This window comes from Podarcis melisellensis, assembly GCF_964234715.1.
Source record: "Podarcis melisellensis genome assembly, chromosome: 2".
Taxonomy (NCBI): domain Eukaryota; kingdom Metazoa; phylum Chordata; class Lepidosauria; order Squamata; family Lacertidae; genus Podarcis; species Podarcis melisellensis.
The window spans coordinates 8,040,424-8,057,086 of NC_138529.1; the positions used below are offsets into that span (position 1 = coordinate 8,040,424).

General features: G+C 44.3%; 1 protein-coding gene across 1 annotated transcript; it reads left to right on the top strand.

Annotated features, from left to right (window-relative positions):
- The first annotated feature begins 85 nt into the window (after positions 1-85).
- On the top strand, positions 86-14,966 carry LOC309362995 (keratin, type II cytoskeletal 75-like). The gene is made up of 9 exons (XM_081899072.1): positions 86-598; positions 4,375-4,583; positions 9,034-9,094; positions 9,563-9,658; positions 10,805-10,969; positions 11,794-11,919; positions 12,144-12,364; positions 13,798-13,832; positions 14,301-14,966. Exons 1-9 carry the CDS (start codon positions 161-163, stop codon positions 14,525-14,527), a joined length of 1,578 nt encoding a protein of 525 aa, XP_081755198.1. The 5' UTR covers positions 86-160; the 3' UTR covers positions 14,528-14,966.
- The last annotated feature ends 1,697 nt before the right edge of the window (positions 14,967-16,663 follow it).

The following is a 16,663-nucleotide window of genomic DNA, read 5'->3' on the forward strand; positions in this document are numbered from 1 at the left end:
ATTACCTGTGATCTCCAGCTGCCAAACCCAGCTCTCCAATGAGATAAAAAGGGGGAACGTGTGAGCATCCCAGAGGATCCTTTCACTTTGGCTGTCCAGGAGTCTTGTCTCATCTCTCTCTGTCTCTCTCTGTTTCCCCTTCTTGCCCTGAGGAGGAACAATGGCTCAGAAATCAGTCAGAGTCTCTAAGAATTTTAGCACCTCTTCAGCTGTTATCCCAGGTAGCCGAACTAGCTTCAGCACGGTTTCGGTCTCCCGGGGAGGTGGTGCAGGCATTGGACGTGTCAGTGGTGGCTTTGGCAGCAGAAGCCTCCATGGCTTTGGAGCAAGTAAAAGAATCTCCATGGGCGGCTACCGTACTACTGCCAGATCTGGATATGGTTATGGATTAGGTCATGGAGGAGTTGGGTACCGGATTGTTGGTGGTGGTGGCTATGGCTATGGAGCTGGCGCTGGTGGCATCCATGAGGTTACCGTTAACCCAAACCTCCTGGCGCCTCTTAACTTGGAGATTGACCCCACCATCCAGAAGGTGAGGAAGGAAGAGAAGGAGCAGATCAAGACACTCAACAACAAATTTGCCTCCTTCATTGATAAGGTAAGTTTCTCTCTGGATGCCATCCTAAAAATTTTACGCTACTTTTAAACAAGCTCTACTGACAATATAGGGCAGCTGTTTTCTTTCCCTGCTTACTATATCCTACCAACATTTCATCGCTAGAAATAGAGACATCCATGTACAGTGGTAGTTCGGTTTTCGAAAGTCTCTGTTGACAAAAATTTTGGTTTTCAAATGCCGTAAACACAGAAGTAATTGCTTCGGTTTTTGAACACGTCTCAGAAATCGAACATGCCATGCATCTTCCGTATTGAGTTTTCCGTACTGAGTTTTCCATATTGAGGCTTTCATATTGTTTGTTCAGTTTTCAAACGTTTCAGAACTCAAACCATCTTCTGGAAAGGATTACATTTGAAAACCGAGGTACTTGTATGTAGAGCATCCTTGCTCTCACACCTTGGATCACTTCCTGGTGGTTAATCAGAGATGGTGAAGAACTACAAATCCCATTATTCCTTGTTATGAACAATGGCAGCTGGGTCTAATGGGAATTGTTGTCCAAAATATCAGGAGGACATCAGGCTGGGAAAAGAGCATCTCCTCCCTGTGATCAGAGACTAAACTTCAAGAGACCTGGTGGAGAGAGCAAAAAGGGTACGAGTGCATGTGTGTACACACTAGAGACATTTGAAAAGGCATCTCCAAAAGGAATGGGCACACCCAAAGGTAGTTGTGCCTTGTTAATAGACATGTTAGGACTAAATGTGCTACTTGTTTGAAAATTGCAGGGAAGCTCACAGGCTGCATTCATATTTAAGCTGTTTTGTTCAACTTAAAAGCATGACTACGCATCTTAAAAAAGAAGTAAATCCTCTTTCATTGGTGGGAATGTGTTTTCCACTAAGGGTGCTTAAAGGTAAAGGGACCCCTGACCATTAGGTCCAGTTGTGACTGACTCTGGGGTTGCAGTTCTCATCTCGCTTTATTGGCCGAGGGAGCCGGCGTACAGCTTCTGGGTCATGTGGCCAGCATGACTAAGTCGCTTCTGGCAAACCAGAGCAGCGCACAGAAACGTGTTTACCTTCCCTCCAGAGCGATACCTATTTATCTACTTGCACTATGATGCCCTTTCGAACTGCTAGGTTGGCAGGTGCAGGGACCGAGCAATGGGTGCTAATCCCTTCATGGAGATTTGAACTGCTGAACCTCTGATCGGCAAGCCCTAGACTCTGGTTTAGACCACAGCACCACCTGTGTCCCAAGACCAGTCAATAAAAAGTGACCGACTCTGGGGTTGCAGCACTCATCTTGCTTTATTGGCCGAGGGAGCCGGCGTACAGTTTCCAGGTCATGTGGCCAGCATGACAAAGCTGCTTCTGGCGAACCAGAGCAGCGCACGGAAACGCGTTTACCTTCCCTCCAGAGCGATACCTATTTATCGTTTCCTGCTTGGCAGGGGGTTGGACTCGATGGCCCTTGTGGTCTCTTCCAACTCTATGATTCTATGATCTACTTGCACTTTGACGTGCTTTCGAACCGCTAGGTGGGCAGGAGCAGGGACCGAGCAACGGGAGCTCACCCCGTTGTGGGGATTCAAACCGCCGACCTTCTGATCGGCAAGTCCTAGGCTCTGTGGTTTAACCCACAGCACCACCCATGTCCCAAGACCAGTCAATAGCTGGAGCTAAATCAGGGGGGTAGAACATTAGGTCATGGAGAGAAATTTCACTTGTTTATATTTTACTGACCTTAAAAATGTGTGACTAAAGAAACCAAGGTTTTTGCACCAAGTCACTTATGATCCTCAGTGTCTTAGAACCAGCAAAATATTTATTTATTTAGTAACTCATTCAGTTTCAACGTGAACCAAGGTTGTTAGCATAGTGGCACCAGTAATTTGGTACACTGTTCCTTTTCAAATCAGACAGGCAGCTACAACCCTGATATTTCATCACCTGCTCTAAGCGCATTTGTTTCATTAAGTGTTTTCAGTGAATTGATAGGGATAGGGGGAGAAATTCAATTTAGTTTGCATTTAATGGCAAACGTACCTAATTTGCAGTTTCTGAAACAGTTACATGAACTGGAACACTGCTGCCCTTCACATTTTGCAATGCAGTTCTCCAATGTGTACAAAAATGTGCACTTAAATACATACTGATTTGCAAAATGTGTTTATTAAGAGAAATTGCATACAAAAAATGTGTATGTAAAGAGAAATTTGTGTTGAAATGTTGATGGATTTTCAAGTGGGAATTTTAAAAACAAATTCACAAAATGATTTGGAAATGTGTAGAACTGAACTTAAGCTTGGAATAAGGGAGCGAAGCTGAAATTGACAAGAGTCCCTCATTCCTGTGTTGATCGTTTGTTCTGGACTTAATGATTTTATAACTGGATAATGTCATAGCTTTGTGATGTTTTAATGATTTTATTGTATATTATCTTGATATTTTTTATGAGTGGCATGCTTAAAAATAGTATCATAATTAAATTTAAATAAATAACTTGGATTGCCTCCACACCAGCCCCTTCCCCGAATTGTTATCCTTCATTCATTGGCTGGTTAGAGGAAATTCATACCACCCTCAAATAATTGCATTTGAGTGTTTTTGAGTTAGCCTCCAATACATATATTTGATTTGATCTTACATATATTTGATTTGTGGTGACACTTAAGTATTAGATGCAGGATTCCCTAGCTTTCAAGGGTCTTCTGTAGCTGAAGTGTGGAGGACACTATGGATGTTGGTGAACTCCCGTAAGCCCCAGAAAACATGGCTCATGGCCACAGATCATGGGAATTGTATTTCAGCAACATCGAAAACGCCAAAGGCTCCTCACACCTGCTCTAGTTGGATCCAGTTTCATTCTCCTGTTGCACTGCATTGGCACATGATGCAAGATCAAATTCTCTAACACTGAAGGTCTGGTTCTTCCGCTAAAACAAATTGTGTCAATGGAAAATGTTTAGATAGCTTTGTGTACCTTGCATAGTGTCCAGCTTTTGCTTGTCTTGTGAGAAAGACCTAGAGATGATGAAATTTGAACAAGGTGCTTCCCGTTCATAGCTCAAGCTCTTAAAAGCTTTACCCACTTGTGCAATATGTGAGAGCAAAGGAGAATTTAGCATGGGATTGCTAGGAAAAAATGAGAATAAGAATAAAGATGGAGGTTGAAGTTGGAAGACCAGGTAACCGTGCAAGATATCAGACTCCACTGCTTGGTGCCTACCGGCAGCTGAGAGCCCAAACTTGCTTTTATTATATAAAAGTGACAATTGATGATGTATCAGAATCCAGTGGCGTAGCGTGGGGGGTGCAGGGGGGGGGCGGCCGCACCGGGCGCAACATCTGGGGGTTAGGGTTAGGGGGCGCAAATCCACGGGTTAGGGAGCGCAAATTACTTGCCTTGCCCTGGGTGCTGACAACCCACGCTACGCCACTGTCAGAATCCACAGAAAATTCACCATACTTGACACAATTAGATGCATGTGTCAAAAGAACACTTCCTGGTTTCATTCCTATATCTTTCCATTTATCCACCATCTGCAAATCTCTGAATCATTTGATACTAACCACTCTTTGAGCTGCTATTAATACTAGCTCATTAGGTACAACCTGCCAGCTTCCTGTAACATTTTCTATGTAAAGTATTTGCTGTGGCAATTTCTTGCAATCTATTTAAAAATAGAAGGGAAAGATGTCAGGATATTACCTCCTTTGATGGTGGTATAGCTTAGCAACCCATATTCTGTTTTGTCTGTGCACGATGCCAACATTCAACATATTTTTCTCTTGGTGGGATACATTCAGGTCCGTTTCCTGGAGCAACAGAACAAAGTGCTAGAGACCAAATGGAGCCTCTTGCAGGAGCAAAAAATCACCCGGCGTAACCTTGAACCTTTATTTGAGTCATACATCAGTGGTCTAAAAAATCAGCTGGATCACATTCTGGGACAGAGACCACAATTAGAAATGGAATTGAAGAACATGCAGGATACAGTGGAGGACTTCAGGATAAGGTGGGTACTGTAAGATAATTATTGTTATCATCATTGTTGCACGGCAGGGGGTTAGACTAGATGATCCTTGGGGTCTCTTTCACATTTACAATTCTATGATAACCACAATTAATTTATAAATTGGCTTCTGCACAATTGTCTCAAGGCAGGGTGCAGTTAAAAAGAGCAAACAAAAAAACAAAACCCCAATCAGTTAAAAACAACAACAGCAGATACATTTAAAAGAAGACAATGCAAATTAGACACTCAGGACAAAGACCCGTTTATCCAGTTAGGGAAGTCTGTTGGAACACAGTTGTTACTGTAAAGTGCAAGTGGTGGGTGTTTTTCAAGAGGGAAGCTGTTCCACAAACAGGGGCAGCCACACTGAAACCCCTGCTTCAGGTTACTTGCACATACTGCAGCAATCTGACTGAAGGCATAAGACTGTAAAATAGACAAATGAAAAGGAGTCTGTCAGTCTTCTCCTACTAGCGATCTCCTTAGCTGACTGCGGATGCTCTAAATGTGAAGCAAAATCTCAGTCAGATGAAAATCTTATTTATTTTCGGTCACATGTCAAAAGTCAGCCTGGCTGGGCATCTTCTGAAGGCCCAAACTCCAGCAGCCCCCACCCACTGTCCACTGTCCCTCAGACCTTGTGGGGGGCCAGACTATATTTTTTTGGGGGGGGGGGATGAACGAATTCCTATCCCCCACAAATAACCTAGAGATGCATTTTAAATAAAAGGGCATATTCCACTCATGTGAAAACACACTGATTCCCGGACCATCCACGGGCCAAATTGAGAAGGCGATTGGGCCAGATCCGGCCTCCAGGCCTTTGTTTGCCTACCCATGCCCTAAACACTGAAAAGATTATGGTGTCCACCATTTGCAATTCAAAATAAAAAGAATACTAAGTAGTAAAATAATGTTTTCAACAAACAAAAAACATACATTTATTGCAAACCATGACAGGATCTAGTTTCATTGCATTATTTCTACATTAGTAGAAGGTCCCTTGGTTTAGGTGAGGACAGAAAAATGGCAGAAGAGTGAAAAAAACAGGAAGTGCAGGAAAGTTCTGATTTTGCCCACAACGACCGCTCCCCACATTAAATGGGGGGCGCCCTTTGCATGGTCGCACACAGCCCCCTGGACCCTATGCGGCTCCATTAGCACAGGCTTGGCTTGGCCTTCCCTCAGGTGGGATACCTGAAGGTCTCTGCCTACCTCAGTCAGTTGTCCAATCCCGCCTGGGGAAGCGTTGCCAACGTGACCAGGCCAGGTTGGGGACTACCTGCCCACACAATAGAGAGAGGATCTTACCTGGGAATCTTCAGTTGGCTCCAGAGCTTGATTTCTTTGATGCTTTTCCTAAAATGCCAAATGCCAAATTCTTTTATATATGTATATCATTAAATTGCTGAACACCGAAGTTCCAGCAGGTTCAGAAGGAAGCTATGTTGGCTAAGGAAAGTGGAAAATTGTAAGATGATTATTATTACCGACTCTTCGCCCTAACTTCCCATAGCAGATCACAACAGGTTAAAATACAACATTAAGAATGGTTTAAAAGGAATCATAATCACTATATATAGGGGGGGGGGAGTAAACTTATATTAATATTAAGATAAATTTTCAGGATAAAAATTTGAAGAGAGGGAAAGGATTTGCTGAAATGGATAAGTGACTTAGAATACAAAAAAGGGAGGTGTGAGGAGGTGAGGGAAACAAGCAAATGAAAGACAAGTTATGGAAAGGTTCGATTTGTTTTTTTTTAAATTGTTTCCATTTTTCTGTTTTTTTATTGTGATGTGTTGTTTTGCTTTTGTTTAATTTGGTGTTTCTTCTTTTTTTTTGTAACCTTAAAACTTCAATAAATACTATTTTTAAAAAAATAATAATCATTATATATAGGGAAACACACACACACACACACAATATTGGTTCAAATATAAGCTGTCCCCCAATATAGGTCACAACCTTAAAATGAAAATGTTTTGAAAGGATTCTCTTAAATCTCCAGCACCATCCAATGTATTTTTGTTTGGCTTTTTTACAATCTAAAAATCAAATGCAAATTTTGCACTCGTTTCACATAATGGGTGATCCTTTTACAAAAACCACTAAAATACACCAAAGTTCTGCATGGGTCCAGAGATGGGCTTAAATAGCAGCTTCTCTACTTGAAAGAGCACAATTATAGGCCACATTCAAGTTTTATACAAACCAGATTAATTGAGAATGTGCAGCCTGTATTCAGATGAATATGGAATGAACAGACACCCCCCACACACCCGCACCCCTCTTTCATGGGGGTTTAGAGGTTGTCAAATGGCCTTTCCCCATTGCTTGGCTCCAGGGAACTAATGGCATTAAGACGAGCCAGCTGGATCAGGCCCACTGCCCATTTCATCCTGTTTTCATAACAGCCACCCACATGCCAAAACTGCATTCCCAGAAAGGGACTGTTTCTGCTGCACCTTCTGGCCGCTTCGTATTTGGCAAGGTTTCAAGAAAAGAAAGGTGAGGGCAGACTGGTCTTGGCCTCTCCTCAAAGTAAAGTCAATAAAACTAGTCTGGGCGTTTTCATTTTTGACTTCCTTCAGAAAGACGTAACATCAACCAAAGCCAAAAGCCAAAACACCAGGACACTTCAGGGCTCACAATGCTCTGTTTTTGAGGATGAGTCTCTTTGTGGGCATGTAATAGGGGCACCATTGGGACACAGGTGGCGCTGTGGGTTAAAGCCTCAGCGCCTAGGACTTGCTGATCGAAAGGTCGGCGGTTCGAATCCCCGCGGCGGGGTGCGCTCCCGCTGCTCGGTCCCAGCGCCTGCCAACCTAGCAGTTCGAAAGCACCTCCGGGTGCAAGTAGATAAATAGGGACCGCTTACCAGCGGGAAGGTAAACGGCGTTTCCGTGTGCGGCTCTGGCTCGCCAGAGCAGCGATGTCACACTGGCCATGTGACCCGGAAGTGTCTCCGGACAGCGCTGGCCCCTGGCCTCTTAAGTGAGATGGGCGCACAACCCCAGAGTCTGTCAAGACTGGCCCGTACGGGCAGGGGTGCCTTTACCTTAATAGGGGCACAGCACATCGAATGCCTCTTGATCTGGGGTTGCATGGAGAATAGGCCTGAACGTGAGCTGCACTTATCACCAGGATTGATGAGAAGACAGCAATTCTGGTTTATTGCGGTGTTAGCTCTTCTTACAGCCTTCCACTCCCTTCCTCAGGCATTGCAGGTCTAAACCACCACCATCCCACACACTCTGTGTCCTTCCCAAAGCCTTCAACCCAGGGGTCAGCAACCTTTTCCAGCCATGGGCCGGTCCACTATCCCTTAGACCATGTTGTGGGCTGGATTATATTTTGAAAAAATAATAATGACCGAATTCCTATGCCCCACAAATAACCCAGAGATGCATTTAAAATAAAAGAACACATTCTACTCATGTAAAAACACGCTGATTCCCGGACCATCCATGGGCTGGATTGAGAAGGTGATTGGGCTGGATCTGGCCCCCGGGCCTTAGTTTGCCTACTCGTGCTTCAACCAGTGCTTCCCAAAGCCTTCTGTCTGAATTTGCTCTTTTACTAGCATCCTACCCCAAGACAGCCGCCATAGATGCTCAGAGTTCAGCCTGGTCCCTGTGTCATTGGTGGGTTGGGGCTAGGGCCTCACTTGCTTCTGAGCCCTGGGGCACTCCAGTAGCCCCTTTCTTTAAGCTATGGGGCTTGAGAAGTTACACCAGCCTGCATTCCCAACTGTTGGATCTGGGGTTTTAGAGAGCACAAAAAAAACCCTCCGCCCCTATGACTATGTCAACAAATTGATACTTAACATTATTGCCTGAAAGCTCATAAATGAGAGTTAAGCATTATCCCCCTCTCACACCAAGCATTCCTCAAAGCCTAATTTCCAAAGTGAAATTCTAAAATAAAATTTGAATTCTAACATTTTGATGGCTGCTAGCTTTAAATGTTTTGAAAGGATGTGAACAAACGAGGAAGATTGCTTTATGAAATGTCATTAGCCATGTTACCTAAATGGAATCTTCATGTTCAGAGGCAATATATCTTATATAGCAGAAATGTTGGAGACAAACAACTGAGGGGGTTTCTTGTGGGCTTGCTGGAGGCAAATGGATGGCTATTTATGCTGTGCTATATGGACACTGGTCTGATCAAGTGAGAATCTTAAGTACTTAAGCTGAATTTGGAATTTGTGTAAACTTTCCTCTTAACTTCAGCAAATATCAGTTTTCAAACAAGGATGTGCCTGCTTTTTTGCACATGGGCTCCATCCTTGTACTTTAGTCTGGTGAAAGACCCAAAGATTATTGTGGCAGGTGACAGAAGGCAATGGGAGACTTTTAAAAGAATTCTGTGAAATAGGTGGGAAGGTCTTTTCTTCCACTCATCCAGTGGTAATGAGTCACTCAATTTCCCCTCCCTCCGACAGGTATGAAGAGGAAATCAACAAGCGCACAGGTGCAGAAAATGATTTTGTGGTGCTCAAGAAGGTGAGTGGGTTTCCATGAGGCAAGACACAGTGATAACAGCAAGAACCTTGATTGAACTACATAACTGGGAAACAGGGGCAAAGCAACTGCTTATATAAATTTCTGAAAGCTTGGGCCACTCCCACTCCCAACGTGATTGGCTGTCTAAACTTCCAAGTTGTGAATCACGACTCAGAGTTCAAGGGCCAATGGCAGAGGCCCCAATCCTGAAACGTTCTGTGATTGGACATCCTGTATCAAATCAGAACAAAAGAGCTCAGAATCCTTAGTCCAGACTCAAGCTCAGGCAAACACAGACCACTGAATACATAACAGTAACTTCAGCACATTTGGCACAGAGTGATGGGGCCACCCCTTTAAACGAATGCATGCTTTAACCCTTGTACTTTTAGGGGAAACTTGTGGTTTCGTTTTGGCTCTCACATCTGCTGTGGTGTTCAGCCCTTTGATCTTTTCCCCTCTTTCCAGGATGTGGATGCTTCCTTTATGAACAAGGTTGAGCTGCAAGCCAGAGTGGATTCCCTAGCTGATGAAATCAACTTCTTGAGAGCTTTCTATGAAGAAGTAAGAACACCTTCTAGTCTTTTCAGGGACAAAGAAAGAAGACTGTAGCAACGTGAACCAAAACCAGCTCTGGTTGACATTTTGCATTTTAAAGCATTGGTTGCTACCAACAAGTTCAATCTCTAGGCCTTTACTCAAATGGCATCCTAACAGAGAAGAAACCAGCTCCTTGTGGCTCAATCCTATACTAGTCTAAATCAGGGATGGGAAATCTATGGCGTTCCAGATATTGTTGGACTACAACTCCCATCATCCCTCACCATCAGCCATGCTACCTGTGGCTGATGTCATCTGGAGTGAAGCATTTTCTGGAAAGCCACAGGATTCCCCAACCCCAGTACCAATAGGCTGTGTAGGCATCAGCATATGGGCCCCAAGCCTTTTAGGGCCCCTGAGACAACGGATGAAAATAATCTCGATTTGATCTTGAAAGAAAATTGAAATCAAGCTTTCTTAGTTCAATGCTGTCCCAGTAGAGCATGCACACAACGGGGGTGGGCTGCAATTTCAACTGCTATCCAGCCTCCACAGGGCTTAATCCGGCACAGATCAATCAGTTTTGCCATTTGAGCAATTTTTCCAGCAGCGTCTTTGCTGTTCCGCTAGAGAAGTTGCCCTAGAAGTATACCTTTTGCTCACTACTGAAATATTGGGACCTATTAGCAGAATCCAGCTTAATTCAAGCTGTTTCTTACTTAATATGTCACTCAGATGCCATAATAAAATACAATCCGGACTGAAAGATGAATGGATAGACAAAATACAAAGTGTTAGGCCTGACATGTAACCAACCAAGCACCAAGGAAGTTTCTTGAGGTGACTGCATCCTCAATATTAGTTTTTTTCAAGCAGGGTTGCAGACTGTTCTAGGGACTCACTTTTCCGTCTAGTACAGTAGAGATGGGGGAACCCTCCAGACATTGCTAGACTACCACTCCTATAATCTCTGACCCTTGGCCATGCTGGCTAGGATGATGGCAGCTGGAGTCCAGCAACATCTGAAGAGCCAAAGGTTCCCCATCTCTGAAATAAGCTTCAGGCTGCAAAGTTTCCTTGCTCAGTGTGGACCAGTGCTTGAATGTGGTAGAGATGTGGGAGTCTTTCATCTTGGTAAGCCCTCTTTCTTCAATTTTTTTCTCCATGTAGGAATTAGCCCAGTTGCAGGCCCACATTTCTGACACCTCTGTCGTTCTCCAAATGGACAACAACCGAAACCTGGACCTGAACAGCATCATTGCCGAGGTCAAGGCTCAGTATGAAGACATTGCCAACCGAAGCAGGGCTGAGGCAGAATCGTGGTATCAAAGCAAGGTGAGTAGTTCTTAAGTGTTGGGGAAATGGGTTTGAAAGGAGGAGCCAGGGCTCTAAAGCCATGTATCTAGAGTATCTTACTTTTACAGAAGACAGTCCCTATTTGAAGAGCTGTTGGAGGATATTCCTGTACCTCAAGGCATCCTCTGTTTGAAAGGCTGTCTGATCTAACTCCATGTAAAGATAAAGAACCCTAAGAAAGGAAAACATGGAGGATCTTGATGTTGCCCATCACCAATGAGCACCTGGGCAGCAGACTGAGCAGGCATGAAGGTCACCTGCTCACAGCCTTCCCAATATGGGGAGCTGTATTGTGTGCCTATTTGACCTGTATATATTATGTCTAAATTTGCTTTCGTAGATTTTGTCTAAATTTACATCTACAGTCGTACCTTGGTTGTTGAACAGAATGCATTTCGAGAGTCCGTTCAATTCCTGGAACCATTCAAAAATTAAGACACGGCTTTCAATTGGCTGCAGGAGCTTCCTGCAGCCAATCAAAAGCCACAGAAGCCATGCCGGATGTTTGGCTTCCAAAAATCATTCAAAAACTGGAACACTCACTTCCTGTTTTTTATCGTTTGGGAGCTGAAACGTTTGGCAAATAAGCCATTTGAGATCCAAAGTATGACTGTATATACATGTGCACATTTTATGCAAATCTGTGCCCTCCTTTCTCTCTCTGGAGTTTTTTCCTTTTTTGAGGAAGGGGTGATGCATTTACTCTCTTTTTGGTAATTTAAAAGTGGCCACCCTATGTTTGCCTCCATCAAAGTTTGCACTTCAGTAATCTAAATAAATTTCCCCCTTTTCTTTACCCTCAGTATGAAGAATTGCAGCTTTCTGCTGGAAGGCACGGAGATGATCTGCGCAATACAAAGACTGAGATCTCTGAGCTGAACCGCATGATCCAACGACTCCATTCCGAGATCGACAATGTGAAAAAACAGGTACTGCCATGCAGGGCTGCTGAAAATTTCAACTAAAGGAGTATTTCATGGCAAGGCTGGCAAGGGGCAATGGCAGCTATGTGGGGGGTGGACTTAGAGGGAAGTAAAGTAAGCTTTTTTGTACCAGTCTTCAAATACCGTGGATCCAGATGTTTTACTTAATTCTAATTAAATTATCCTAAGTTGCTCCGAGCTGAAAACATTGCCTTTTCTTTTTCCCCTAGTGTGCCAGCCTGCAGGCAGCCATTGCCGATGCCGAGCAGCGTGGAGAACTTGCCCTTAAAGATGCCAGGATAAAGTTGGCCGAACTGGAGGAGGCTCTAATGAAGGCCAAGGCAGACATGGCTCGCCAGCTTCGGGACTACCAGGAGCTCATGAACGTCAAACTGGCCCTGGATATTGAGATCGCCACCTATAGGAAGCTGCTGGAAGGAGAGGAGAGCAGGTTGGTGGAACCCAAGTGGGCTGGGGTAAAGTGTGAAATGCACCGCTAGACTGCTGGTGGAAAAAGACCCTCTCTTGGTGTGGACAGACCCCATCCTCCTCTTTGATCTCCACCAGACTTCCTTCCAACCAAGGTATTGCCCAGGGATGGAGGATCTGTGGCCCTCCAAATGTCATTGGACTCCAATTCCCATCAGTCCCCACCAGACTGGCTAGTGGTCAAGGATGATGGGAGTTTTTGTTCAATAACATCTAGAGGACCACTCCACAGCAGTCAAAACTACAACACACATATCTAATATAGTCCTCTGTTGACCAGTGGTCCCAGATACAATGTTTACATTATCATGACGGCTCTGAAAGCTAAAGCAAATTTTTTGGCCAACCTTCTGGGAAGAGAAGAGGTTTAGCAGGAGGGTGCCCAGGCCTATCATTACCACCTGGAATCCTCTCACGATCACTGGGTCCCTTGTTGATGCTGAGGCCTCTGTTCTGGCTGGTGTTTGCAGTTCCAATCTAAGAATGCTCCCATGGGTTCGTGGTAACTGCCATTTTTTTTTAACCCACACTGCCATTGGAAAATGGAACTTCCATGGCCTCAGTTTGGAAAATGAAGGTGGCAGCTGCACCTGTGGCTTCTGGGCCCGCACCAGACAACTCTCTGCCAAGCAGCCCCTTGACACAACCCTTGGGATACCACAGCTCCTGTAATGGTTGTAAGGGGTTCCTTGTGCGTAAGTTGCCTGCTAGTTGTGTCCGATTGCCTGGTTCACCATGCCTTGGCTGACAGCCCACACTCCGTGGCCGGTCAGTCGCTTGCAGAATCTGTCAGTGGGCGTTTCTTGAACCTTTTCCAGCATAAGAGCTGTTTGACCCCAAGTCTCCTCCTATTTTCCCTGCGCGGAACTCGTCTGCGCAAGTAAGGGGAAGGCAGGGGTGTGCCAGTGCTCTCTCCACTAGTCTCTGATGCAGGGTCTTGGAGACCAGTCTCCAATTCCTCCATCTCCCTCCCTTCTCTACTGGTGTTGCGCTGAATTCCTTCCCCCCTGCTGGTCCCCTCTCTGGCATCGCTCTGGAGCCCTGCCTCCACCTCTCACTCTGATGTCAGTTCCCTGACAGCTCCAAAGACCATTTTGCTCTATCACTTTGTTGTGGTGGTGATGGGGAAAAGATAGGATTGCTTGTCTCATTCTAGTGATCATTTCCTGCACATGGAAAGCAAGTTGTAAATGAGAAGAAGTTTGCAGCTTCCAATGGGATTTCTCTGTGCACAGAAAACTAAAGCCTTGCCAATGCCTTAATGCTCTTGAATAGAACAGTGATCTTACTGGCAGTTATTAGCTCTGCAGAATTGCATTTGAACCACTGCTATTTTTCCCCAAGCTGCTGGGTCATAACAATTAAAGTGATTTGCTTTTCTCTCTCATTTAACAGGCTTGCTGGAGAGGGAGTTGGCGCCGTAAATATCTGTAAGTAATCAGCAAGTGAATCACAGAAACTCACAATCCTCTAATTAATTACCTCTCACCACTGATCTAAAGAAATAAAGGATCAAATGTTTTGTCAGCAACAAAAAATATACCCAAAGAAATGCATAGTTATTGTATCAAAACAGAAATACAGTGGTACCTCGGGTTAAGCACTTAATTCGTTCTGGAGGTCCGTACTTAACCTGAAACTGTTCTTAACCTGAAGCACCACCTTAGCTAATGGGGCCTCCTGCTGCTGCTGTGCCGCCGGAGCATGATTTCTGTTCTCATCCTGAAGCAAAGTTCTTAACCTGAAGCATTATTTCTGGGTTAGCGGAGTCTGTAACCTGAAGCGTATGTAACCCGATGTACCACTGTATTAGGTTGTGGAATTCTTTATGCCTTCTTTGATGTTTCTCAGATGTTTTAATGCATGAACCCTGAACTTCTCCTCTGGTCCCCTTGCAGCTGTGGTCCATTCATCTGGAGGCATGAACTACGGCGGTGGAAGTGCCATGGGCCTTGCAGGCGGCGTTGGCCTTGGCTACGGAGGAGGCCTCAGCACTGGAGGCAGCGGTTTCACCTCTGCTGGTGGCAAGATGCTATCTGGGAGCATTGGTTCAGCCCGGGGGAGCAGTTCCAGTATGAAGATTGTGTCGAAAACCTCCACCACCAGAAAGAGCTACCAGAACTAAAGGCGTCCTCGGCTAAGTCAGGGGTGGAGATACCTGTGGTCCTCCAGGTGTCGCTAGACTCCAACTCCCATCCGCCACGGCCAGCAGTGAGGGCTGATGGGAGTTGAAGTCCAACAACTGGAGGGCCACCAGTTTCCCCATCCCTGGAAGTAGTCAAATTAGGCAAGGCTGATTCGCAGGGGCAAACTAGGCATAAGAGTGATGGGTCCCACTCAGTGAACAAGCTGGAAGGAAGAAATACAGAGTGGGATGGAGAGAGAAATGAGAGAGATCTACGCAGGTATATCAATGCAGTGCATGAGAGATGAAGTAATGAGAACATCGCTTGCATTTTCATCGTGGGATCTTCCTGATCCAGCAGTTCTTACCAGACATTACAGGTGATCTAAAGTGCTTATTAACAGCTTCTCAATGGCAAATTTTACACCCACAGTTCCAGAGTTTCCGTTAGGAGATATTCATAGTCCTATCTGGGTGGAAACTGGTATCTTCTGCATGCAAAGCTGATACTCTCTACCGCTGAACTGTGGCCCTCCCTGAACTCCCAGAGTTCCCTGGGAAGATGGGTTGCTTCTTAAACCCATCTGGTATCTCCGTGAGGAGAATAGGTGTCTCCTAACAGCTCACAGCACCCTTAAAAAAAACAACACAGTTTCCAGGGGAAAGCCATGACACAACACTGATTAAATGCATAGCACAGATGGGGCTGCATCTGCTAGGGTTTGCCATGCAGTAGTCAATTCAGATTTACGATATGAAAACATAACTGATATTCTTAGTTACTTCATCGCCACTCATGCATTGCACTGATGTAGTTATGTAATACCTCTGCCATTTACTCTTCCTCCCACTCTATCAAAAGATGTGAGATCTGTTCTCCATAGGTATCAGGATTGGAGAACACACACAGGGCATCTGTCTATTCTATATTTTTCACTGTGCATCATGCAGTTCTGCCATTACCATTTACTGTGCTTTTCATTGGCTAACTATATCTTTTTAAGCTCATTTTCAATTTTCACATCTGCCATAAAGTACGCATTGAAGTTAAAATGCAATAATTGTCCCCTAATAAAAGCAATTCATTACTTTCTGAAAATAATGGGCATAATATGTATGTCTCTTCTGACAAATTAATGGGATGGGGACCTGTGGTCTTGTTTCCTTCTATAGCTAACAATACTTTCTTGTGGAGGGGGTAGTTGCAGGGCAAATCTTAAAGGCAAAAGGCTTAAACCTCTTCCCTCAACACTGTAAACCTGATTCAGTTCCCCCTCAATGTAGTCATAGAATCATAGAATCATAGAGTTGGAAGAGACCACAAGGGCCATCGAGTCCAACCCCCTGCCAAGCAGGAAACACCATCAGAGCACTCCTCATTAAAATATAATCTGGAAATCAAGTAGTGGATTTCCCTTTCCATATTTAGTTTTACCCTTAAGAGTGATTGGGTAATGCTGCGTAAAAGCCAACCATTATGGGATGGCGTTCTTTCTTTCCATGTGAAATACCTTCCAGAGGAAATAAAGAAGGATTGTCATTTGTAATTTTGGTTTCCATAAAACATATTGGGTCCATGAACATTTTTCTTGGAAGGTTTTTCTCTGGAATAATGCAGAAAACACAAACCCTATCTATACAAAATTCGGGAAATTTGAATGCTCTTCCAAAGACAAACGTGTTTCAGTGGTTCACTGAAAACATTCTCGGTTTTCTAACAACTTTGGGATTAGGAAGCAGAAATCAGGAAAAAATGAAGAAATTGTTTCAGTGTTTGCAGTAAAAATAGTAGAATTCTTTTGTGTTCTTTGTTGCTGTTTTCAAAACAATAACACGTCGACAGCTTAGCTGTCTTTACCTTGGCTTTGGGTGAATTAATTTTCCCAGAATGTTGTGCCATTATGTATAAGAGCCTGGAAACAAGTATCAACACCAGAATGGTCTTTGCATAATCAATTTGTAGCAGAATCACCTGGAATAAGCAAAAGGGTCATATCAGTTTATTGGCTCCTTGTAAGGAAAGGAGATGTATTTCTGGTCTATAATTGTAATCAAACCACCACAGCACTTGTCTTACTTTTGTGTTTATGTTGAAGTCTTTCCAATTTCATGCCATCTCCGTAATAAAACTGCTGT